Source organism: Esox lucius, chromosome 11 (assembly GCF_011004845.1).
Source record: "Esox lucius isolate fEsoLuc1 chromosome 11, fEsoLuc1.pri, whole genome shotgun sequence".
Taxonomy (NCBI): domain Eukaryota; kingdom Metazoa; phylum Chordata; class Actinopteri; order Esociformes; family Esocidae; genus Esox; species Esox lucius.
In genome coordinates, this window is record NC_047579.1 from 8,003,695 (window position 1) to 8,031,161 (window position 27,467).

Consider the following 27,467-nt stretch of genomic DNA (forward strand, 5'->3'; position numbering starts at 1 on the left):
TTTCAGTAAATGAATTAATAAGCTTGGTCCCTATTGCTTTTGTTCTATAGTTCTCAACAAAATGAAGAGAAAGGGGGACATAATGTCCTTCTTCCAAAGAAAAGACCAGGCAGACAGTAAGACAGAGCCAGATGGTTCAGGTGTGGAGAGAGCAAGAGAGAGCAGAGAGCCTGCAGAGAAAGCATAGTGAAGGCATAGTAGAGCAGGAAAGTGAGACAGATGGAGAGACAGAGTGAAGGCACAGTAGAGCAGGAAAGTGAGACAGATGGAGAGGCTGAGGGGAACTTAGAGGCTGAGAGTGAGACACCAACAGAGGAGCCACGTGTGTCCACAAGCAGTGGACCATCAGGTTGGTGATGTTGAATAAATCTGTGGTTACTTGTAAATCAGTGCAATTAGTCAGTTTATAAGGTGTATAGATGTGAGTCGGTCTGGGATTGAAATTAATTCTTATTTAAATCAGACTGTTTTGTTACGCCTGCAAGCATTTTAGCCCTCCCAAAGTCTCAGAGACTGTATTTGATTCACAATTGGGTTTTAACAACTGGAAGAAGGCAACTTGCAAAAAGGGGGGATTTGCAATTCATGCAAGGTCTGAGCGGCACAAACAAGCAATGGTTACATGGAGAGACTATCAGAAAGCTGTAAAATGTAATGCAACAATGATAAATGCCCTAAACAAGGAACACAACAAACAGGTTAAAGAAAATTGGGACTATATTAAAACAATTGGAGAAATAGTACTATTTACAGCCACACAAAACATTGCACATAGAGGACACGATGAGTCTGCAGATTTAGATAATAAAGAGAATCTCAAGGCAGTCCTAGAAACAACAGCTAAGCATGACACAACTATGGAAAAAAAAGTTGACTTCATTTCATAATGCAAAAAATACAAGCAAAGGAATTCAGAATGAGGTTCCGAGTTTCTTGGCACACATGTTTTCCACAAAAGAAATTTGAATAAGTGAAAGACAGTCAGCCTAATGGCAGATGAAAAAAGAAGATGTAAAAAAGAAGGAGCAGATATCTCTAGTACTCAGGTACTATTTCAGTGAAGCTGTTCATGAGAGCTTTCTCCACTTTGAATTGGTTGATCGACTAGATTCAACAGGGCTTATTGACAAAATCATACACATATTAGAAAGTCATGGTCTTGAATACAAAAACAACCTAGTAGGCCAAGCATATGATGGTGCTTCAGCTATGAGGGGCATGCATTCAGGCGTCAAGGCTTGCATAAAAGAACAAGCAAAGCATGCCTTTTACATCCACTGCAGTGCACACTATCTAAACTTAGTTTTAGTGGATACAGTCAAAGCTGTCCCTGAGGTAGGATTGTTCTCCTTACTATAAAGACTATATGTCTTCACATCTGGGTCATATGTGCTTCAAAAATGGCTTAGCATACAAAGAGAGATGTACACAGTTGCACCTAGAGAGCTTCAGAGACTAAGTGACACTTGCTGGGCATGTTGATATATGGCTCTACATTCTATTATTGATAGATTGCCTGCCATAAAGCAAGTCCTCCAAGACATAGTCCAAGAACACAATAGTGACAGATCTGTTGAGCCACAAGGTCTGCTTGCACAGATAGACTTACAATTAATTGTGTGCCTTGTTACACTCAATAAAGTGTTTGGAGAAGCAACATTTCTATCCGATATGCTACAGTCTTCATCACTTGACCTGTCAAAGGCTGTTGATTTAGTTGAAGCATATTACTGTCAACTACTCCCACCAAAATGTAGCTATATCTTCACGCTACGAATAGTATAACGAAGTTGCTAGAAGACTTGTTATCCACCAAAATGAGACACAGCAGTTTGTAAAGTCATGTTGAACGGTATGCTGGAGGACAGCAGCACCAGCTGCCAACTGCCCATACTCCTCCATCACCAGCAACTACTACGCCGTACCTACCCCGCCTACAGTCCAAACAACCATGGTTATCAGGTGTCTGTCACTATCCCAGTGGCATACATCCTTAGTGGAGCTCAAAGGAGGCGGATCCAATGCCTCCTTGCACATAGATACACTTTTTACAATAAGAGCCAAGCTAGCAGCCAACACTGATCTAACATCATATGTGCAAACACCACAGTCAACACACAAAGTGGAAACAATACTATTGATACACCATTTACATTTACACTATTTAGATTTAGATTATTCTAATGATTGCAAGTCTCACAGCCGTGTCTTTCTGTACTGTCTTTTCTCAGTGGTAAGCAAACAGTTGGCAGGAGTAGAAAGGAAAAGAGTAGAAGGGAAGGGGGAGACAGTAGGGTGGGGGGTCAAGAGCCAGAGGAACCTCCTGAATCACTGTTGGGGATTCAGGGAGAAATAAGGGGATGAATAGGCCATAAGAAAGCCACAAAATGTCATAGCCAAATCACAGACAATTGGTTACATGTAAGGACATTATGAACTGAAATCTACTATAATGACATGTGACCCAGTTGGCAGTAAGACCAGTGTTGCCAACTCCTCAGTAAGGAAAGTCGCTATTGGCTGTCCTAAAAGTCGCTAGAAGTCGTTAAATGACGTCATCACCTAATTTGCATAATTTCCCATCAGCATCATGAATGGATTTTTTTTTCTTTTTTAACATACAAAACTCTCATTGGGGTAAATAATATACATGCAGATTTACAAATGCTGTCCATGTACAAGAAATAATTACCTGAGCAAATAAACAAAGAACAAATCAAAAAAGGGGGCGCTATTTAAGTCAAAATCAAATGGCTAGAAACAAAAAATAAACATTTAGAGCGACACACAAGGGGAGATATCATCATGGTCATGGATTAAGAGAACTGCACCAACTGCACGTGATGGACGCTGCCTGTAGGAGAGGAATAACGTTGTAGTAGAGACAAAAAGTGAGTAAAAACACCTAAATATGTTTAGAACTACAAATTAAATTTCTTCTGTAGATTATTATTATTTTTTTAAACCAACCCTCCTCCTTTATCCGGGCTTGGGACCGGCAAAAGTTACGCAAAAGAGTGCATGCGCGATTCATTTTCAGTCTGGACGCGGAGGAGTTAACATCTCTTGCTCTGACTGCAGCTCGGACGAACTGCTGTGCGAGGACTGGGCCGCCTGTGAGTGCTTTCAGATGGGGGAGCAGCACCCGTTGCTCGTTGAGAAGAGTAAGAACAAGTTTCCAATAACACCACATAAAGTTGCTAGATTTGTCGCTAGTCGCTTTTTTTTTTTAAGTCGCTAAGGGGGTCTGAAAAGTCGTTAAATCTAGCGACAAAGTCGCTAAGTTGGCAACACTGAGTAAGACGCTCAGAAACCACATGACATAGCCTATCCTAATATGCTAATGCTAATATATTGTATGTCTTATAATCTATCTTATTTTACCCACCAAGTTGGTTGACTCACAGTCCATGATTTCTTCCAAAAATCTAGTCCAAATTGGTCTCCTATGTTGCTTTTCCACTTAGGGGTAGCCTTTTAAACTTTAAATGCCGAGTACAGTTTCGTGAGCGGTGACAGCTATGCGTCTTGCGCAATAGTCAGTTTGGTTGAAGATTTGTGGGGGTGGTGCGCACGTTGGTGTGTCCTGTGTGTGGGTCTGGCGGTTATCGTTCAACAATTGCCGTAAAGTGTGGCTCATGTGCTCTCAACCTAGCGAGTTTCAAATCCATTGGTCGTCATTGGAGGAAGAAGCTGGCCATCCAAACGAGGAGGTTGTGGGTAATCGGTGCCAGACTCCCTGTCTTTGCTGACGTGGGGCGCAGCATAAAGGCATGGTAGAAGGATGAAGTATGTCTGGTTACATGCTAGAGACTCTCTTCTTTTCAGGAATACCAGTTATTGCTGGGTTAAAACATAGTAAAAACATAGTTTTGAATATCATGAATAGTTTTGCTCCGAGTTGATCGAGTTGGATTTTGTTCTACAACTATGCTATATCTCTAGGACCATCAAGATAATAAATCAGAAGAAGACGGCTCATTGTAAGTACAAAATGTACTCTCAGACCCAAAACTAGCTAACCCGATGCCTTAGAAAAAGTGTTGTGTGGATGTTGACTATATTCAAACACTTGCTTAGGAGTTAGTTGCCATAATAGCTACTTTAAATTGGATTAACGAGATTCTAAGCTTTTTGCACATATATAATATGCCTGTAACAAAAAATTATATTTACAGCAGTTCGCAACACTTTGTCACAAAAAGCAAAGGCGTCCCGGCAGCGGTACTTCCGGAACGAATAAGTGTTAACAGGTTTTAAGTAACCCTTGAGGTCAACACTGAAACAATGTACTCACAAACAGCTAAACATTAATCACTAAGCGATAGGCCACCACAATCAATATCCTAAATATCATGGTCGTCACAGATATCATCACTCCAATTATTAGGGAAAGGAAACAGGTCTGGTTCTGGGTCATCGTCGGCATGTGTCTGGACCAGTACCTGTGCCATAACATTAGAAGTACACACTTTTATTAAGCATGATAACATACAACAAACAAGTAGAATAGAAATAATAGCAAATACAGCAATTAACATTTTGAATATTGCCATACCCCGGGACCAACCATAGAGGATAACCCTGGATCCCATCCATGGACTTTTTCAAGCTCTGCAATTCCTTTATTGGTTTCATGCACCTAGTTAATTACCTTGTCTGGTGCATCAGAAATAAAGGTACAGCACTCTGACCCAACCACCTTGCAGACTCCTCCTTGGGAAGCCAAGATAATGTCTAACGGCATTCTGTTTTGTAACGCAAGCTCTTTGCCTATTACTGCGATTGTGTCAGTGGTTAAATTCATGTGCAGTTCCAAAACTGATGACAAAGCAATTATTTCCTCCTGTGAGGTGTATGTGCCATTATCTCTTCCTGTGAGGTGTATGTGCCATTATCTCTTCCTGTGAGGTGAATGTGCCATTATCTCTTCCTGTGAGGTGTATGTGCCATTATCTCTTCCTGTGAGGTGTATGTGCCATTATCTCTTCCTGTGAGGTGTATGTGCTATTATCTCTTCCTGTGAGGTGTATGTGCCATTATCTCTTCCTGTGAGGTGTATGTGCTATTATCTCTTCCTGTGAGGTGTATGTGCCATTATCTCTTCCTGTGAGGTGTATGTGCAATTATCTCTTCCTGTGAGGTGTATGTGCAATTATCTCTTCCTGTGAGGTGTATGTGCAATTATCTCTTCCTGTGAGGTGTATGTGTCATTATCTCTTCCTGTGAGGTATAGGTGCCATTATTTCTTCCTGTGAGGTGTAGGTGCCATATCCTTGAACCAGCACATTGAATATACGTTGTGTTTTTGTAAGTGTTCGCTTATGCACACTTGGGGCCTGGTACAGTGCTGCCATTTCTATCTGAGTTGCATGTCTAATTAAGGGTACTACATATGCCATATAGCATACTCTGCCCCTATCCTTTGGAATGCAGCTATATGCCCTCTCATCACAGATAAGATAAACTTGTTCAGGTAGGGCACCTAGAGCAGTGAAATTGGTCGGAGTTATGTCATTGGTTCCTGTATTATCTGCTAAACAGACTATGACATTATGTAACCCATAGACAGAAATTGGCGACCCTTCTTGGGTACAATCACACAAGCGTAACTTCTCAGGTATGGCAGGAACGGAACAGTTATGCAAATGAATTGTCATTGAATCAATGTGGACATATGTTTCCCATTGGATATAGTTAATCACTGCATCAATACACATAAAAACCTGAAGGTAAGGGATTACAGGTTATGCCTGATCTGGCTTTATCCTCCTTAGTGTGACAGTGTGTCTGCACCAGGGTCATTTGCATCCTTACAGTATAACCTTGTGCTCCTATCTGCTCATTGTAGGTCAGCCTAAACAATATTTTAATTCCCATAGGAAGACGGTGGTTGTTAAACTCCGCTATCACCATATAGACCAAATCAAATGTGTCGTTACTCAGCTGGACAGGAGATGCCAATGGGGTATAACTGTCCTTATCTGATGTAGCCATTTCCTCAGCAACCTCTGCCCAACCGTGCGCCTGCCAGTCTACTACAGAAAATGGAAAAGGGGTTAACATTGGGGAAGGTGAAGATGTTGGTATGGGTTGGCAAATCTGCAATTAGTCATGTTCTTGTGCTTTGCATACTCAACCATTATCCTAAGGGCTGTATTTTCTGGCTTTAACAGCGCTCTTCTTACTTTACCTTGTTATGGATGGTGTGGCACAGGGGTACAAACTGTTTTAGTATGTGCAACTGTTATGGACATATTTTAACTTCTAACTTTAGGGTGGTCAGGTGGTCTGTTATGGGTATATCTTAGCGGGTCTCCCTTTAGGGTAGTCAAGTGGTCTGTTATGGGTCTTTCTCACATGAGCCTTCATCAGTGGAACATTACAAGGAGATCATCAACAAGTTCAAATCGGACACCTTCCAAATGATCTTTGAGTGCTGATGAGAACACAGCAGGAGATTCACAGTAACCCTGAGGTAGGCGGGTCCGTGGGGACATAGCAGGAGATTCATAGTAACCCTGAGGTAGGCGGGTCCGTGGGGACACGGCAGGAGATTCATAGTAACCCTGAGGTAGGCGGGTCCGTGGGGACACGGCAGGAGATTCATAGTAACCCTGAGGTAGGCGGGTCCGTGGGGACACAGCAGGAGATTCGTAGTAACCCTGAGGTAGGCGGGTCCGTGGGGACACGGCAGGAGATTCGTGGTAACCCTGAGGTAGGTGGGTCCGTGGGGACATGGCAGGAGATTCATAGTTACCCTGAGGTAGGCGGGTCCAGAAAATTCTAATGCAAACCAATATTGAGAATCCTTGTACACAGGAATACTAAAAAATGCACTGGCCAAATCAACAACTGAAAAACACTGACTGTTGCCCCCCAGGTACCTGGGTCAAAATAGCATAAGGATCCTGAGTTACAGGCAGTTGCACGAATAGGCTTGCTCACCTTTTTGAACTTCAACCGTGGCTTTTTTTAACAGGGAAAATGGGAGAGCAACAGGGACTATTTGGACATAGAACAATAATTCCTTTTTCTAGATGTTTCAAACGTGGCTGTGATGCCTTCAACATGCACTGGTTTTAACAGGTATTGAGCATGGCATGGTCTTTGAGGTCCTCTGGGTGTAACAGAAGCGGTTGTGCATTTTTCATTAACCCAACATACTCATGGTCATCAGGTGGCATTAAATGCACCTCCCTTCTACCTAGCACAGTACACCCATGCCTTTCCCTATAAGCATGCGCAGTGATGGAAAAGTCCACCCCCTTGGGACTCGGAGCCTAGTCCGAAACTTCATTACACATCCTCACCCAGGGACCCCAGCTCCCCCACCCACTGAACACTGTTTTTTGTGAGGGAGACATGGGGGTCCGAACCCTCTGCTTCGATAAAAAGAGGCACATCTCCAGTACATCACACAGACATTGCACAGGACCCTTCCGGACACCAGTAGACATTCACCTGACACATATTTTTATTTTACTGTTCTTAAACAACTCTTTCTCAAACTCACTGTCCTGACATTCCAAAACCTTCGCTCTAGAATGCAGATCATCCATCCATCTGTCCACCACTGGTCCCTAGTGTAAGTATGGTACTACCACTCAATTTTCAGAATCAACCTAAAATTCTACTTTCTTGGCATTAATCATAAGAGACCGTTTGGGCTTAATCTGATACTCTTCATCTTCTCTGAATTCTTGTATGTTTAGTGTTTGCATTAAATCAGTATATGGAGGGTTATGTAATGGATTCATCTCACCGATTGATGTTGCCCTTCCTGTCTCCTCTAACCGTCAGTACCCCTCCTCCGGCTGAGCATCGCCTCTGCGTGTTCCCCCTGGGCTGTTCACAGTTATTCCATCGCGATTGCCAGAACTGTCTCTGTTTGTATGGGAAATGTCTCTATTTTCTGACCCTGGGCAGCAGCGAGACCAATGATCAGCTGCACCACATCTAAAACAGACATCGTCGGTGGGACCATGGTTGTAGTTACCATGGCCTCGGAATCGCCCTCTGCCCGTGCCCTGAACTACTTCCTCTCCTTTGGCCCCTTGAGTTGCCGCCGCTGTAGCAACCCAGTTGGGCCTCTTGTAATTTAATCTCTCGTTTCCCATTGTCTTCCTGTTTCTGGTACTCTTGACTCTCATAGACTCTTGCTGCATGCTTGATATACGTTTCCATGTGACCCTCGTCAAGGGCCATACTACATTTCTTCTGTATGTCTAAAAGTAAACCTGCAACCAGCCACATCTTACACTGTTGTTCCCAGGCAGAGTCATTCTGACCGTCTGATTTACGTTCCATGCCGTTGTGAATCTCAGTCTCTGCCATAAGGAAAACACGTTGTGTCTGAATTTGCATCCAATATAGTCTTAGCCTACAAAAGAGTGTAAAATAGCCAAAGCACGTTAGATGCCCCATTTCAAATATTGAATTGACTTTGGTTAAATGACATCATATACAGTATCTCACAAAAGTGAGTACACCCCTTACATTATTGCAAATATTTGATTATATCTTTTCATGTGACAACACTGTAGAAATGACACTTTAGAAATGTAAAAATTACACTGTACACTCACTACTTGTAAAGTAGTGAGTGTACAGCTTATATAACAGTGTATATTTGCTGTCCCCTCAAAATAAACTCAACACACAACCATTAATGTCTAAACCGCTGGCAACAAAAGTGAGTACACCCCTAAGTGATAATTTCCAAATCTGGCCCAAAGTGTCAATATTTTATGTGGCCACCATTGTTTTCCAGCACTGCCTTAACCCTCTTGGGCACTGAGTCCTCTACCACTCCTCCATGACGACATCACGGAGCTGGTGTATGTTAGAGACCTAGGTCTGGAGACATGCTTGGCCAGTCCATCACCTTAACCCTCAGCTTCTTTAGCAAGGCAGTGGTCGTCTTGGAGGTGTGTTTGGGGTCGTTATCATGTTGGAATACTGCCCTGCGGCCCAGACTCCGAAGGGAGGGGATCATGCTCTGCTTCAGAATGTCACAGTACATGTTGGCATTCATGGTTCCCTCAATGAACTGTAGCTCCCCAGTGCCAGCAGCACTCATGCAGCCCCAGACCATGACACTCCCACCACTATGCTTGACGGTAGGCAAGACACACTTGTCTTTGTACTCCTCACCTGGTTGCCGCAACACATGCTTGACACCATCTGAACCAAATAAGTTTATCTTGGTCTCATCAGACCACAGGACATGGTTCCAGTAATCCATGTCCTTAGTCTGCTTGTCTTCTGCAAACTGTTTGCGGACTTTCTTGTGCATCATCTTTAGAAGAGGCTTCCTTCTGCCATCTTTATGTAGAGTTCTTTGCCATGAGGTGCCATGTTGAACTCCAGTGATCAGTATGAGGGAGTGTGAGAGCGATAACACCAAATGTAACACACCTGCTCCCTATTCACACCTGAGACCTTGTAACACTAACGAAGCACATGACACTTGCGAGGCAAAACGGCTTATTGGGCCCAATTTGGACATTTTCACTTAGGGGTGTACTCACTTTTGTTGCCAGCGGTATAGACATTAATGGCTGTGAGTTGAGTTATTTTGAGGGGACAGCAAATTTACACTGTTATACAAGCTGTAGACACACTACTTTACATTGTAGCAAAATGTCATTTCTTCAGTGTTGTCACATGAAAAGATATACTCAAATATTTGCAAAAATGTGAGGGATGTACTCACTTTTGTGAGATACTGTATCTGCTTTCTGTCAACGTAACAATTGGGAGTTTTATACATCTTCAGTTAACGTGGGATATTGGCTAAGTTGAAAGGATGACGTATCTTACTACAGACAGTCTGAGGACCATGTCACATTTTTTATGTGTAGAAATTTACATTTTGTATACATGCATCAAACAATCAATTTGGCCTTTCTTTATGGCCAGCCTTACGTGAGTAAAGCCAGGGGCTCCAGGAAGGGGGCGCATACCCTCTGTGATGGCCCCTACCAACCTTTCCCATTAAATCAAAGTAGCCTCGTACTAATGGTTATATTTGAGTGTTCAGACTGGTCTCTTCTGTGGTAATTTCCCCAACATGGGTATATTTAGTTTTGGGATAATCAAACATTGAGTGACCACCTGAAAACTTAGGTTGAGACCTACTGTCATCCCCCTTTGTCATCCCCCTAGCACAATCTTGATGTCCATAGAACCACAGAATTGGAATGGAATTAGGTCATAAATACGTTTTTAAATATAGCCTATTGCATTTCGATAGAGCTTGATTACTTATCAGTAGCACATCACTGGCGATGTATTCTACTACTACTTAGACATCAATAAGTAAATGTAAAACTCAATGAAGTAGTGAAAGTTGGGTGGACCAAACAACTTGGGTTGGATTCCATCCAACATCAGCCAATCAAAATCATATCTTCAGAAATCGATCAAGTGACTTATAATTAGAAGTTCCTCCAGTAGCTATATTGAACATATACACCGACCAGCCATAACATTATGACCACCTGCCTAATATTGTGTAGGTCCCCTTTTGCCACCAAAACAGCCCTGACCTGTCGAGGCATGGACTCCACTAGACCTCTGAAGATTTGCTGTGGTATCTGGCACTAAGACTTAGCAGCAAATCCGTTAAGTCCTGTAAAATGCCAGATGAGGCCTCTACGGATCAGACTTGTTTGTCAAGCACATCCCATAGATGCTCAAGTGGATTGAGATCTGGGAGGCTTAGGTTTGTTTTGTTTGGTTTCTATTTTTTATTTTTTGTTTGACAATGTGATTTGTTCTGTGTGTTGTAAATTTTCTGGAATGTGTTTAAACGGTTTGTTTTTTCATCTTGTCCACTGTCTTTTGTCTTGTGTGTTAAAAAAAAAAGAAAAGGAAAGATAAATAAAAAATAATAATAATTAAAATTAAAAAAAGGAAAAGAAAAGAGTACTGTATGTATAAAGGGAAGGGAAATGTGCATTGTGATTTATTTATTTTAAAAAATCCCTATTGTAAAGAGGATATTGTTAAGGTTAATACTTGGATTGGGAAACCAGGTTGACCAGGTTGTTTGTTGCCCTGCTTCTCTGTTTTTGTTTGTACTCACATAATAAAAACAATTAAAAGAAAAGAGAGATCTGGGAGGCCAAGTCAACACCTTAAACTCGTTGTAGTGTTCCTCAAACCATTACTGAACCATTTATGCTTTGTGGCAGGGTGCATTATCCTGCTGAAAGAGGCCAATGCCATCAGGGAATATCGTTTCCATCAAAGGGTGTAAATGATCTGCAACAATGCTCAGGTAGGTGGTACGTGTCAAAGTAACATCTACATGAATGGCAGGACCCAAGGTTCCCCAGCAGAACATTGCCCAAAGCATCACACTACCTCCACCAGCTTGCCTACTTCCCATACTGCATCCTGGTGCCATGTGTTCTCCAGGTAAGCAACGCACACATCCCCGGTCATCCATGTGATGTAAGAGAAAATGTGATTCTTCAAACCAGGCCACCTTCTTCCATTGCTCCATGGTCCAGTTCTGATGCTCACATGCCCATTGTAGGTACTTTCGGCAGTGGACAGGGGTCAGCATGGGCACCCTGACTGGTCAGCAGCTACACAGCCCCATACGCAACTAACTGCAATGCACTGTGTTCTGACACCTATCTATCAGCACCATCATGAACGTTTTCAGTAATTTGAGCTGCAGTAGATCATCTGTTGGATTGGTCAACACGTGCATCAGTGAGACTTGGCCGCCCATGACCTTGTCGCCAGTTCACTGCTTTTCCTTCCTTGGACCACTTTTGATAGGTACTGACCACTGCAGACCAGGAACACCCCACAAGGGCTACGATATTGGAGATGCTCTGACCCAGTCGTCTAGCCATCACAATTTGACCCTTGTCAAAGTCGCTCAAATCCTTACACTTGCCCATTTTTCCTGCTTCTCACACATCAACTTTGAGGACAGAATGTTCACTGACTGCCTAATATACCCCACCCACTGAAGGGTGCCATGATAACGAGATTGTCAGTGTTATTTACTTCACCTGTCAGTGGTCATAATGTTATGGCTGATCAGTATATGTTACTTAGCAATCAACACATGATTAGTTAACATAATAAAAAGCATACTGGGAAAGATCCATTCAAATTTTCTGAAAAAAAAAATACAACATGAGAAAACAAGCATTCAGAGCTGAATAAATCAATGTTCTTCTTGACGAGGCACCAGCATCTTTCCATACTACCAGCAGCCTACAATGCAGGGTTTCAGATTTGTGAACGTCACTTTTGTACACTTTTCTTAAATATTCCTTGTTTTATGTATGTTTTTCTTTATACTTAGTTGATAATTGCATTCAATTACATTCACATCCACTCACGCACTTATTTTGTCTAAATAAGTTGATCTAAATTAAAACTGTTTTGATATTTTTTCTGTTGACTTAATATTAACGGTATGCGATCACTCCTCATGTTGAGGGAGGCTCTATTTCACAAGAACAGTAAAGTGCCTATTACAATGGACTAACATGTGGTCCGGAGCACTTGTTAATTAACGGGCAATGTTACTTGCCTCTTAAGTAACGATGCTTTCAGGAAATGCACTGATAAAATAACAAGGCACTTACATGGATTTTATGATCCTTTTTGTTCTTTGGGAATCCTGGGCTCTATCCTCTTAAAGAATTATCCAGATCAACTGTAAGAAATTAATGTGTGCTAATATAGCCTAGATTGACTTAAATGATCAAGGGTGTAATCTGGAGTATACTGTAACTGATATTTTGTTACCAGTAAATGTTCTCCTGGATATCAAGAGATACTTGATGAATACATGTGGGAGTGCCGGTTTCTTTGCTTCATTGTTGAAGAAAATGGCCATAGAAATTTGGCACCAGTCCTCCTCGGTTTTCACACCTTTTGTAACAAAGAATCATCCGTTTGTTCAAGAGTATATAAAGCCCCCTGTAGAGTATACAAGCACACACACACACAAAACTATCCTGTCAGGATGAGCTCCCCTTCAGTGTCTTGAGCCTCTGTTTATACCTTCCCCAATTCGTCCTGATGAGGCAGCTGTGTAGAGGTAGACCAGCCCCTACTAGATGCCTCAGGGAGATTTCAATGTCTGCCTGTGTTTCTCCTGAGTGGACAGGTCCATGGTTCTGTGTTTCTCCTGAGTGGACAGGTCCATGGTTCTGTGTTTCTCCTGAGTGGACAGTCCATGGTTCTTTTTCTCCTGAGTTGATGGTCCATGGTTCTGTGCTTCTCCTGAGTGGATGGTCCATGGTTCAGCATGTTTGTGAGCAGCACACTTTTCCCCAATAGTGGTGAGACGCTGATACGACCAGCAACCCCGCTGGGTAGAGCGTTACTTTACATTTAACTAATCACATGAATCTGACCTTTAACTGATATTTTCGGCATTGTTTTTGTTGACATAATTAACACTGCTAGCACATCAGAGCTGATGAAAATGTGGGTTTGGACAAAAGAAGAATATATTCAGTAAATGTCAGAAACTATATCAGGGAAGATCATCTGTGTCTTCATCACCAAATTCAATGAGGAATGACCCCTGGAAACCTGGAGAAGTGTGTTCTTCATGGATAACCTGGAGAAGTGTGTTCTTCATGGAGAATCTGGAGAAGTGTGTTCTTCATGGAGAATCTGGAGAAGTGTGTTCTTCATGGAGAATCTGGAGAAGTGTGTTCTTCATGGAGAATCTGGAGAAGTGTGTTCTTCATGGAGAATCTGGAGAAGTGTGTTCTTCATGGAGAATCTGGAGAAGTGTGTTCTTCATGGAGAATCTGGAGAAGTGTGTTCTTCATGGAGAATCTGGAGAAGTGTGTTCTTCATGGAGAATCTGGAGAAGTGTGTTCTTCATGGAGAATCTGGGTTTTAGCAGAACTCAATGACATTTTTGAAACTGTTGCATGTAGCAAACTACCTGGGACAGAACAAACAAGTGTTTCCCTTTGATCAGTCACCATGCCCAGTTATGCCGCGTTTCCACCTGTGATTTAATATTATGTTGGCTGCAGACTTTCCTGTATCTTCTATTCATTTGGTACCAAGCACTTAAGGAGGGGCTAGGGTGGGGAGGGAGGGAGGAGTAAACTATCAATGCGATTTAGTTGTCCAGTTAAGATATTGTTCTGGTAGTAAAATAAACAATAACGCCATGCTCATTTTGTTTACAATACAGCGTTTTAACTTGAGTTATAAAACCAATTTCATCCTCAAACTCCTGCGACCGGCTCCTTCTCCACCCAACTATAAACCAGTGTATTGATTATTTAGTTTGTTAAGTGTTTTGTCAAAACTATCTACCTTTTAATAGAAGGGTTTGGGAGAATTCTGAGGTAATTTTATGTTGTAATAGGGTCAGAAGGCAATGTCTCGTTCTCAGCTCTCTGTTTTCCTATTGAGTCAGTGGTATCGTACCAGATTTGGTCGTTCCAACACATTCCGTTCTGAGTCTTTGCTTTCCTGTACTGTTGATTCCTTTTCTTTATTTTATCTGGGATCTGATTCTTAGATCGGATGAAAACCATTACAAGAAGCCTAAAGCAAATGATACACATCGCCATTCGAATAGAACAGAATGACGTGTTTTCACACTACGTCACGCATCAATCCGCCAACCCCACCCTAAAATCCGGGGCTTGGCACCAAATGAGACCCAGGTACTCTGCCACAGCCTAGTGGCCGACTGGCCCTGGCCCATGTCAGTGGAAACAGAAAAAAATCTTTAGGGTAAAACTCACCAATGGAAACGCGGCATCAGAGACAGAACAGATTGTGTTTATAGAAGGTGTTTACTGCCATCTAGTGGGGGAGGCCGTTACAACACTTATTAGGGTGGGGCTGGAAAATAGTGGCCAATAATAGCTGTTGTCAATCCTGTGTATTGTTTCTTGTTGATATGTCATGATGTTCAAGAACTCATGTGTTACACACCAAATGTATTCCTTAATTATGTATAATTCTTCTGTTTCAAGAATCTGTGATATACTTTAAACATGCTTGAATGTTCTCACAAAAAACAGCATTTCATTTACTCCAAAATAAAATTACCCAAATGTCTGATGCTTTTTATAGTCTTTTGTGCAAAAATGCTGATCTCATTCATTCATGCTAATGACTGTAATAATGTATTAAAATGTGTCTGTAATGCTTAACTCATCTATTTCTTAGTTATTTTCTAGTTTATTAATGCTTTTAGATGATAATGAACTGTTACATACTGATAATTAATAATTTGTTAAGTTAATGTGTTATCCTTATTGTAAAGTCATGACTATTCATTAGGTTATTAATTGCTGAATAGAACTTGCAAATGGTTATAAACTAATAAGTACTGATAATTAAGTATTAGTTAAGTAGCTTTGTGATCATTGTAAACTGTAAAGTCATAACTATGTTTTCATAGCTTAAAAGCACTTGCAGACAATAATTAGTTTGATTATAATTATAGATTAATAAAATGTAAGATCTTTATAGTAAGGTTTTCACAATGCAACAGGGGCACCAGGACACAGGCACAAAGGTCGCTTAAACAAAAAGTTATTTTAATAAACAGACTTGGTTGAAAAACAAAATAAAAAAATAATACTAAAGGACAAGCTGCTTTCAAAATCAAAGGACAAAAAAACTAAAAAGCTAATGAATTTCCCTAGGATCACATGCATGATCTACAAATGAAACACCTTATAAGTGGAACACGTGCCGAATGTCCTTCAAAAATCTCCCAAGTGGACCATCTCTGTGGCGGTTGCCAAGCCAATAGGTCCACTCAATTAGGCAGAGGTGCTCCTTTAGCATGGACTCAGTTTTGTTCCCTCTCATCCGCCATACACAGCCTTTGAAAGTTGACCATGCTGTCTCTAGATTTTGTGTATGGCCTCCTGTTCTTGGGTCCACAAACCATCGACTGTGGTTCACAGAGAAATGCTGATAGCCAAGCCTGGTGAGTATGCCTCTGTAAGCCCACCATTCGTCACTGATGATTTGGCTTCCAGGATACACATGCCGCTCAATTATGGGTACCAGGTGACGTCTAGACCTACGTTTAACCAGTCTCAGAATGGGCCTCCTTCTTCTTTGTGAAACGCCAAGAATCCCGAACACCCACTTTCTTCTAGCCCATGTCTGTGCATACCTTCCTCGTCCATACTGGGGCAAAAAACAGGCATGAACAAATATTCTAAATTTGTATTCATGTCAATGGTTTGACAAAAAAGTTTTTTAGTGAAAGCTAACTATACATATGTATACACTATTGTTCAAATGTTTGGGATACATTGAGAGATGAACTTGTTTTTGTTAAAAGAAAATCACCTTTTTCCATTAAAGTGTAGACACAGTTGGCAGACTTTTTATTTAATTTCTACACTGGCAAACAGAAGCCAATTATCAGCAACCATCACTTCTGTGTTCAATGGCACATTGTGTTTGCAAATCCAAGTTTATCCTTTTCGTTCATCCTGTTGGATTTGCTAACACAAGTTAATTAAAGGCTAATTGACTCACATGTTTCAGAAGAAAGTTCTTTATTTCTGGCCATTTTGAGTCTGCAATTGAACCCACAATTGCCAATACGCTAGATACTCAACTAGCCTAAAGATGGCTAGTTGTATTGCTTCTTTCAGCACAACAGTTTCCAGCCGAGATAACATAAAAAGCTTTTCTATTAATCAATTCTGGTTCAGAGAAATGATGACTACTCCACACAATAAATTGCCTAGAAAATGAAAACATTGTACAATGCTGTGTAGGACTGATCAAAGGGAAAATACATTATTGTCTAATTTGAGAAACAGATGCCTCAAAGTTCCTCAACTGCTTCATTAAATTGTACCCGAAAAACCCCAGCTTCAATGTCAACTGTGAAGAAGCGTCTTCGGATGCTTGCCTTCTATGCAGAGTTGGAATGAAATATCCATATCTCAGACTGATAAAAACAATAAATAAATATAAAAAAGAATAAAAAAGAACACAAAGACTGGACAGAGGAATACTGGGGATTTTTTTTAATGGAAAGACAAATCTAAGTCTGAGGTTTTCAGATCACTAAGAACATTTGTGACACAAGTTACTGGAAGAGTGCTTGACGCCATCTGTCAAGCATGGTGGAAGCAATGTAATGGTCTGGTGGTGCTTTGGTGGTGGTAAAGTGGGAGATTTGTACAGTGTGGAAGGATCTTGAAGGAAGTCCATCATTATTTTGCAATGACATGCCATAGCCTTTGGTCGATGCTTGATTCAACACAATTTCCTCCTGCAACAGGACAATGACCCAAAGCACAGCTCTGAACAACGCACAAATTATTGAGGGAAGCACTCAGCTGGTATTCTGTCTATATTGGAGTGGCCTGCACAGTCAATGGATCTCAACCCTATTGAGCTGCTGTGACTATGGGAGCAGCTTGACTTTAAGATACGTTATAAGTGTCCATCAAGCCAATCCAACTTGTGGGAGGTGCTTCAGGAAGCATGGGGTGAAATCTCTAAAGAATACATATTGACAACTAGCATCCCAAATTTCTGCAAGGCTGTAATTGATGCAAATGGAATATTTTTTGAAGAAAGCAGAGTTTGTTGTTATCATAATCACATATTGTTATCATACTGTACAGTAGAAAGGCACTTAACTTTCATTTTTGACGGAAGTTGCTCTCATCAATCATGGCAAATTCCCTGTGTCGTCCAACAACGCCCTTTCTTCTGACATATGCCTTCATTGAGTGGCGGCAGACTCTCCTCAGTGTTTTCAGTAACTTCCAGTAATCCCTTCACTGACCATATCAATTTGCCTCAAGCAAAGGTCCACCAACAAATGCATCATTTTTAATTGGTGATTTAGAGTAACCAATGTTTTTTTTTTATGTATTGTATCATATAAAATATTTTTATCATAGAATATAATAGTCATCAATGGTTATTATGTTTATTAACAAATACATTGCCCAGTTATTTTCAATTACAATAAATCACTTCATAAATTGCCCATGTGGTAATAGAATTGTTTACATTTAGTTCATTAACCTCCAGATTTTTAATTATACTGACACACACTACCTACCATTGTAATGTAACACATAGTACATATTACTTACCATTCACAGTAGTCTATTTTGTTTGCATTTGGTCTTAGCTTCATTCTATGGTGGCATCTTCTGCACCTAATTTTTCCACCAACAAGAGAAAGTAATTTTCTCTAATAGCATCTCCACTGTTCACTACAAATGTATTATTAATATAACTAGTAATATAACTTTTCTATTACAAACTTTCCGATCTCTTACCTCGCTGATCTTGGTCAACTCATCTCCAATCATAACGTTCAATTCCATTTCTATGCAGACGACCTTCAGATCTACCTTCCTGTGGTTCTGAACAATCGTTCTGCGCTGGACCCTCTCCATAACTCAATTCAGGACATTCAACTGTGGCTTTCTCAGAATTTCCTTCACTTGAATGAAGGTATGACTGAATACATTCTGTTTAGCCCGGATTCACCCTGCAGTTCTCCAAGTTTTGGCCCTCTCACACCCCAGTTTGCACCCACTGTGCGTAACCTGGGTGTTATTTTTGACAAAAGTATGCAATTTGATAAACAGATTAGTGCGGTTGTTAAGGCAAGCTTTTACCAGCTAAGGCTTCTTAGTAAGGTCAAAACATTCTTGTCCCAAGCTGACCTTGAAAAAGCCATTCATGCCTTCATCAGCTCGAGGATTGACTACTGTAATGCCCTCTACACTGGATTTAATAAATCACTCCTCAATCGGCTTCAACTGGTACAAAATGCAGCAGCACGTCTCCTCTCTAACACCTCCAAACGCTCACACATCACCCCAGTCCTCCATTGGCTTCCGGTGCGGTTTAGGGTGGAGTACATGGTCCTGCTGTTTGCATTCAAGGCCATCAATGGTCTGGCCCCGGCCTACCTCGCCGAATTAGTAACGGTCTACCAACCTGCTAGAGCTCTCCGCTCCTCTGAACACATATCTCTGGTCGTTCCCAAATTCAAATACAAAAAGTTTGGAGGCCGATCATTTGCAGTTCAGGGCCCAACTCTGTGGAACGCTTTACCACCATCCCTGCGTAACATTACCGTGTTCAGTGTTTTTAAAGCGCAGTTGAAAACACATCTGTTCAGACAGGCTTTTAACACGTAATCTCTGACTCGACTGCTCATTTTATATATTTTATGTGTATGTGTGTGTATGTGTGTGTATGTGTGTGTATGTGTGTGTATGTGTGTGTATGTGTGTGTATATGCGTATGCGGGTGTATGTGTATATATATGTACATATACATTTTTCTTTATTTATCTTATATTTTTATATGTTTTAATATTTTTTTTATATTCTGTTGTCTACTGAAGCTTTTAATGGAAAGCGCTTTGTGCACCTTTTGGCTGCTGTAAGGCGCTTTACAAATAAAATTTGATTGATTGATTGATCTTTCTCGGTACTAGACCGTTCAAATGAATTACATCACTTCCTGACAAACACCAGCTCAGACAAGTGTTGTCTATGTTCCAAAAAAGTGTGGTCTACTACGCGAACACTCTCGTTTTGTCCTTGTGCCTGCATCTGCGTACTTGTCAATGAGTTTCAAACATGAACCTACGGAACAAACTGGAGGACGATAAGTTTAATCGCAAATGCCCACAGACAAGGCAGAAAAAGCAAGGTTTGGAGGAATTGGCCGAAAATGCAGGTAATTCTACCATACCACCATACCATCTTCTTCCGCTTATCCGGGGCCGGGTCGCGGGGGCAGCAGTCTAAGCAGGGATGCCCAGACTTCACTCTCCCCAGACACTTCCTCTAGCTCTTCCGGGGGGACATCGAGGCGTTCCCAGGCCAGCCGGGAGACATAGTCCCTCCAGCGTGTCCTAGGTCTTCCCCGGGGTCTCCTCCCGGTGGGACGGGACCGGAACACCTTCCCAGGAAGGTGTTCCGGAGGCATCCGAAAAAGATGCCCAAGCCACCTCAGCTGACCCCTCTCGATGTGGAGGAGCAGCGGCTCTACTCTGAGCTCCTCCCGGGTGACCGAGCTTCTCACCCTATCTCTAAGGGATCGCCCGGCCACCCTGCGGAGAAAGCTCATTTCGGCCGCCTGTATCCGGGATCTTGTCCTTTCGGTCATGACCCAAAGCTCATGACCATAGGTGAGAGTAGGAACGTAGATTGACGTAGATTGACTTCACCACGACAGACCGATACATCGACTGCATTACTGCAGAAGCTGCACCGATCCGTCTGTCAATCTCCCGTTCCATCCTTCCCTCACTCGTGAACAAGACCCCTAGATACTTAAACTCCTCCACTTGAGGCAGGCACTCTCCACCAACCTGAAGTGGGCAAGCCACCCTTTTCCGACTGAGGACCATGGCCTCGGATTTGGAGGTACTGATTTTCATCCCCACCGCTTCACACTCGGCTGCAAACCGTCCCAGCGCATGCTGAAGGTCCTGGTTAGAAGGGGCCAACACGACAACATCATCTGCAAAGAGCAGAGACGAAATTGTGTGGTCCCCAAACCTGACACCCTCCGGCCCCTGGCTGCGCCTAGAAATTCTGTCCATAAAAATTACGCAGGTAATTCTGACAATTGCAATTGTATGAAATCCCATTCTGTCAAGATAATGTTCCTTTAACTACCACGGATATATATGCTATATACATATACTGTATCTCACAAAAGTGAGATACAGCGGTTTAGCTATTAATGTCTAAACCGCTGGCAACAAAGGTGAGTACACCCCTAAGTGAAAATGTCCAAATTGGGCTCAATTAGACATTTTCCCTCCCCAGTGTCATGTGACTCGTTAGTGTCTCAGGTGTGAATGAGGAGCAGGTGTGTTACATTTGGTGTTATCACCTCATACTGGTCACTGGACGTTCAACATGGCGCCTCATGGCAAAGACCTCTCAGTCTGAGCTGCAGCACGAAGCCAAGTTCATAAAGCGGTTTAACAGGATAGGTTCCTCTCAGAACAGGCTTCGCCATGGTCGACCAAATAAGTTGAGTGCACATGCTCAGCGTCATATCCAGAGGCTGTCTTTGAGAAATAGATGTATCAGTGCCGCCAGCATTGCAGCAGAGGTTGAAGGGGTGGGGGGTCAGCCTGTCAGTGCTCAGACCATACGCCACGCACTGCATCAAATTGGTCTGCATGGCTGTCGTCCCAGAAGGATGCCTCTTCTAAAGATGATGCACAAGAAAGCCCGCAAACAGTTTTCTGAAGAAAAGCAGACTAAGGACATGAATTACTGGAACAATATCCTGTGGTCTGATGAGACCAAGATAAACTTATTTGGTTCAGATGGTGTCAAGCGTGTGTGGCGGCAACCAGGTGAGGAGTACAAAGACAAGTGTGTCTTGTCTACCGTCAAGCATAGTGGTGGGAGTGTCATGGTCTGGGGCTGCATGAGTGCTGCTGGCACTGGGGAGCTACAGTTCATTGAGGGAACCATGAATGCCAACATGTGCTGTGACATACTGAAGCAGAGCATTAACCCCTACCTTCGGAGACTGGACCGCAGGGCAATATTCCAACATGATAATGACCCTAAACACACCTCCAAGACGACCACTGCCTTGCTAAAGAAGCAGAGGGTAAAGGTGATGGACTGGCCAAGCATGTCTCCAGACCTAAACCATATTGAGCATCTGTGGGGCATCCTCAAACAGAAAGTGGAGGAGCGCAAGGTCTCTAACATACACCAGCTCCGTGATGTTGTCATGGAGGAGTGGTAGAGGACTCCGGAGTGTTAAAGGGATATTTAAATAGAAGGCTGGTGTTGAATAATAATCTTAATAATAATAATAAAGCCTCTGGACCCCCTTTACCCGAAAAGCCTGTAGAGCAACAACCTTCACCAGTTGGAACCCCTCTGCAGCAGGGGCTTCACACTGACATACAAAGGTAGGCAGTAGGTTTTCAATTCAACATGAAGATGTTTTTTGCTCACTTTATGTCTCCTTGATAGACAGTGACCCATGTGGAACACATTGTGAAACCATCACAAAATATGAATATGTAGGACCATGCCAATTATCATGGACATTGCTAACTCATCCTGCCCAAGAGATTCTGATACTTCGTACCTTAATGACAAAAGGGAGATCTGTGACATTTCAGAGAGAGGTTTGTGCTTGTCATCTTGAAACCCAGGCACCCATGACGTTCCTGGGTAAAATATTATAATGTTTATTCATGTAATATGTGACAGAATGTTGCATGTCACTACTTTTAAGAAGAAAAACATGGTCTGGGACATTTAGTCTTTTATTAACTTTCATGTGACTTAATAACAAATTAGTATGTGAAGTGTAAATATGAATAAAATGTTTCCTCCCATTGCCTGAGATAATAAAGGGGCTGGACATGCTGACATACTGAGTTCTGATTGATCTATGCGCAAACGCGTTGCAGAGAATCATTTCTGGATTACATTTACAAACAAAGGGCATCCATGACAGAGACGATGAAAGATGCAGATTCTTGGAGTACTGAACATCTGACTGTGCACTGAAGAGAAAACACACAGCGTCGTATACAAAGTCAACAGATGAAATCCAAAAGTACTGCGTATGTAATCACAGCCGGATATAATTTCAGTCTGCCGCGAAAAATTCATACATGTATACAGGCAAGTCTAACATTTGTTAACTAGCTACATATTATTTATTTTCAGAAAGTTGTCAACCTAGCATTGCTAGGTATCTAGCTATAGCTACTGACGTTACTGTTGTCAACTGGACAAATCTTGCACCTTACATATTTCTTAGTATATATTTTGGGTTATTTATTAATGCTTCGTCTACTGTTTTTATGCCCAGTCCACTTTTTTTTTGTTTTTTTGTACAAATTCAGAACAAATCCAGAACAAATTCCTTTTTTGTTGTGAAACTTACTTGGCTATAAAACTCTCTGATTTTTATGCATGATGTGGACAACTCAGTCCATCAGTAAGACTGCTATAAACGGCTCAGTGGCTGTCCACCTGCACTCAAACTGTACTTACATTGCTGCTACTATTTATTATGAAACCTGCTGCTAAGCCACTTTACCTTTCACTGTACTGTTTATACCTGATGTTTCAAGTGTTTCAATTTGGTTTGTTTGGTATGTTTATTAGAGACCAACCAGACAAGTTTAGCCAGGGTGTCCCTATTTGAATAATTAAATAGCTGGGTGGGGTTAAGGCTTAAGAGGGTACGAACTACACGGAATGGGCATAAACCAAGTCCAGCTCCCTGGCAAGTGTGAATCTTTCAAGGCTTTTTTTTCAGAACTAAGTAGAACAGATTATATATATATATATATATATATATATATATATATATATATAAACTAAAATAAATATCTGTTTCATAAACGACCCACAACGGAGCTCGACTGAGCGTGCAGCTTGCAAGCAGAAGCGAGACACAGTGAAGCCCTGCAGCCAGACTCTCTTAGGAATATAGTCAGTACAATCAAGATATATTTACTCACTACAGAGAGTTATTCTCAGTGTTTTACTACGATATGTCCTACTGAACATGACCATGATTAGAGTGAAACATCATGTTGTTTTTGACACTGGGACCATCTGACACAGAGACACTGAGGAGTTATAAACATAAAACCCTGGATAGAGGGGCTCAGTGAATGTGGTGTTGAACATGTACAGGGGGGTCAGAGTGTCAGAGGAGACCCTGTAGAAGGACAGAGTGCCGGCTGGCCAGTCCAGATACACTCCTACTCTGTGGGAGCCTGAGGAGGTGACAGGTAGTCTAGTTGTCTTATAATTGTGACAGGCAGTATAACGGTCATCATCACAGACCAGACTCCAGGAATTGTCATTGTGTCCAAGCCAACAGTCATCACAACTTCCTTTCCTGTTGATTCCTTTATATGTCACTCCTATATCAGCCCCTCTCCCACTCCACTCTACTTCCCAGTAACAGCGTCCAGACAGACCCTCTCTACACAACACCTGTGGCCAGTCCTCAAATCTCTCTGGGTGATCAGGATACGGCTGCTCCTCTCTCCTCCTTGTCACCTCCCTGTTCTCCTCAGACAGAGAAAAGTTTCTGTGTACTGTGTTTGGGTCCAGTGTGAGATCACAGACATCTGATGGATAAGACCAAGAAACATTATTACACATCATCAGCATTCAGATTATATACACACATGCATGTTTTATTTATTTATTGTCATATACTGGATATTAAGACACTCAGATAAAACACACGCACCCAGAAACATGCACACACTTATCCACATACACAAACATAACCTGCTGTGTATGTGTTCTGTATAATAAATCACTTACATTTCTTCAGTCCTGATTTCAACCTCCACTCTCCACCATGATCCAAACTGTGGAAGAAACAGAGGAGAAGAGTGTCATTCGGTGATTCACATCCTGTCTTACACACATACACATACACACACACACACACACCTTGATACCTCCTACATACCTGCAACACAAAACACTTAAATTATACACAACCCCCATCACACACACAACACCTGACATGGGACCAAGTCTCATTTTTGCAAGACTCAAGTCTTACCCTTCAAGTCTTGAGTAAAATACACAGGAAATTCCTTGAATAGAATTTAGATTCCCATCTCCCCATTTAACTAACTGCAGTGTGCGGTTCGGTGCCGGGCTGAATGTGGGCGGAGTCAAACGTTTTTTTTGGGGACGTCTGAAAGTCACTGAATACAAACATACACATTTGTGCCTGTCATTATATAAAGTGGTACCAGTCAAAGTCGGAGTGGAGCTGATGGAAATCTCGCTCAGCGCTGTCCGAGTGAAGGTTACTTTCCGCTCTACGTCTTTCTCATTGCTACACTCAAAACCGCCCTTGAAGGGAAAGAAACTGCCACTAATTTGGTCCATTCTTTTTTGTAGCGATGCACCGATACCACTTTTTTTCAGACCGAGTAGAAGAACGAGTACTTATATTTGGGTGCTTTCCGATACCAAGTACTCAAAGCTGCTCTAGATAGGATTTGTTCAGTAAAAAAACAAAAGTTTTGTACCCTTTAATCAACCAAATGTACTTATAAAGCCCTTTTTATAACAGCAGTTGTCACAAAGTGCTTTTACAAAAACACCCGGCCTTAAACCCCAAGGAGCAAACAACAGTAGTGTTGAATTTCAGTGGTTAGGAAAAACTCCCTAAGAAGGCCGAAAAAACCTAGAAAGGACTTCTGGCTATGAAATATTGGAATAATCAATAAATGCATGTGGACTAAATCCAGAGTTGATTTAAATTTAGACCAGGTCAGAAGCATGACCAGATGGACAAGGACAGGGACAACACGGGGGAGGGAGGTGGTGTCCGCACAGTAGCAGCGGAAATCGTCAGGTATTTGGTATAGGACTTTGGACAAGGACAGCAACTGGCCCCCCAAACCAGGTACTCCGTAGGTGTGGACCAGGACCTCATGTCCTCCTAAAGTTTAAAACAGGAGGAGACTGGGTAAATTCAGAAAATGCATTCCTCATATCAAGAACGATTTATAGTGGAGAAGGAGAACTTAGTGGGGAAGGAGAACTGACCCAATCCCCCAGCACAATAGTATTGCAGCGTAAGACCTTGGAACTGAGACAGGGGGGTTCCGGTGACACTGTGGCCCTACCCGGGGGAGGCCCCGGACAGGGCCCAACAGGCAGGAAATCAATCCAACCACATTGCCAAGCATCAACCAAAGGGACCCCCACCAAACGCAACCACCCTGAATGAGGGCTGAGTATTGCCAGTAGAGTACAGGCCAATTGCACAAATGCGCAACCGAGAGTCAACAACAAGCCAGTGACTTTTCCCCCGAAAGGCATTGGAGGGAGGGTATCCCAGTGGCGATGAGAGCCCACCTGGCAAGACAGCAAGGGTGGACAGTATCAAGCCTACTGGTCACCTTCACGCCCCTGGGCCAGGCTACACCTAATCATAAACCGTCCACAAACATGTTGTGGACCGGGTTGTGGTGTTTCCACGATTATCTCGTCTTTTGACTTGACAGAAAAGTCAGTTATCGTCACCTATATTGATAGTTGTTATATCAATGTCATTCGCTATTGAAAGAAAAACAAATGTTGTTGTGCCATGAAATTAAATAGCTTTGTCAGTGTAAAGTTTGTCTTGAGTCTTACTTGGAATTGGTCAAATTCTTATGACTTTTCCAAGTAGTAAGATACTTGTAGGCCTATTTCAGTCTAATAAGCTATTAAAACAGCCAGTGGCAAAAGCCATACAGTTCATTGATGCTGTTTGCAGTGGATGTAAACTTCATGAGAAATGTTTAACACAATGCTTAGTGGTGTCTAGCTACTTGCCAGAGTTTTATATTTGGTATTTTTCCCAGTCAAAGATTTGAGATTGTTTTTCAATTGAATTGTTCGTGTTATAGGTCACTTTAAAGGTGGAAACATTCCTGACATGATTTATCTTTGTCTCATTCTTTTACATCACAAGAACCTGGCATTTTAACAGGGGTGTGTAGACTTTATCTCCACTGTATATCAAACTAGGCGTAATGTTAATCCATGACAAAATGATCTAATGTTGGGACGCAATTTTATGAAAAGTTAGTGAGTCCCGATCTGTTCCAATACTGGCATACAGTGTCCGAAATAAACTTTTTGTCTCACCTGCTAAGGGGACTGGTAGATGAACAAATCCACAATCCAGGCATTTCTTTTACTGACCAAAATAACAATTTCCTTTTTCCTTTCATGTATACATTAATGTCAGTACATTTCATTGAGATAAAAAGGTATTTTGTTGAATAGAAACTTTTTATTTCCGATGACAAATGAGTTTATCTGATTTTATCTTTAGCATACTGGCCCCACACAGAACATCTCATAACCACAGCCTCAGCATCATACTGTAGCCAATTCCTTTATCTCCAAACCTCTAATTCTCACAAATCGTTATTTTTCTACATGATGCTACAAACATGTTTTTAATGTATTGCAATAACATCATCCCCTTACATCAGTCTCTCTTCCTTGTCAACTTAACATTATTTGACAATACATATTGAACATCATTCCCTACTAACCTAATGCCAACGAAGAGCCAATAAGGATGGGTTTTACTCAAGAGAGTGTAAAAAGAGAGAAAAAGTAACCGCCCCTGTGGTGAGAGAGACAAAACCAATGGTAAATCTTCGTTCGGCGCGAATATTTGTAGAAACTTGAGGGTAAAACAAGTATTTGACCGCTGCAGCGCATTTCATGTATTTTGCTTTATGATTTCCTATTAATAAATCTTTGTGTTAAATCTTCACCGAAGCCTCGTCCTTCTTCAGATATTCTGATACACGCAAGTCAAAAGCAATGTCTGTGAATTGTGTGATTGTTTGTGTTTGTCTGGGAGAATTTTAAAAGAAAAGAAGGGTATATTGGTGCACATTAGAAGTCTGTGAGATATGGCCA

The 27,467-nt window shown here is 41.8% G+C and overlaps 2 protein-coding genes across 3 annotated transcripts in view; one reads left to right on the forward strand and one right to left on the reverse strand.

The window, feature by feature from the left end:
- Positions 1 to 27,467, forward strand: part of LOC109615482 (zinc finger protein 501-like) — a 1,152,720-nt gene that overhangs the window by 1,000,031 nt on the left and 125,222 nt on the right. The window lies entirely within an intron of this gene.
- LOC109615476 (tripartite motif-containing protein 16-like) overlaps positions 23,391 to 27,467 on the reverse strand; it is a 34,508-nt gene continuing 30,431 nt past the window's right edge. The window contains exons 4-5 of the mRNA XM_034295558.1: positions 24,339 to 24,385; positions 23,391 to 24,136 (exon numbers count right to left, since the gene is read on the reverse strand). Coding sequence (XP_034151449.1) covers positions 23,586 to 24,136; positions 24,339 to 24,385 — 598 coding nt within the window. The 3' untranslated portion in view covers positions 23,391 to 23,585. The remainder of the gene's footprint in view (positions 24,137 to 24,338; positions 24,386 to 27,467) is intronic.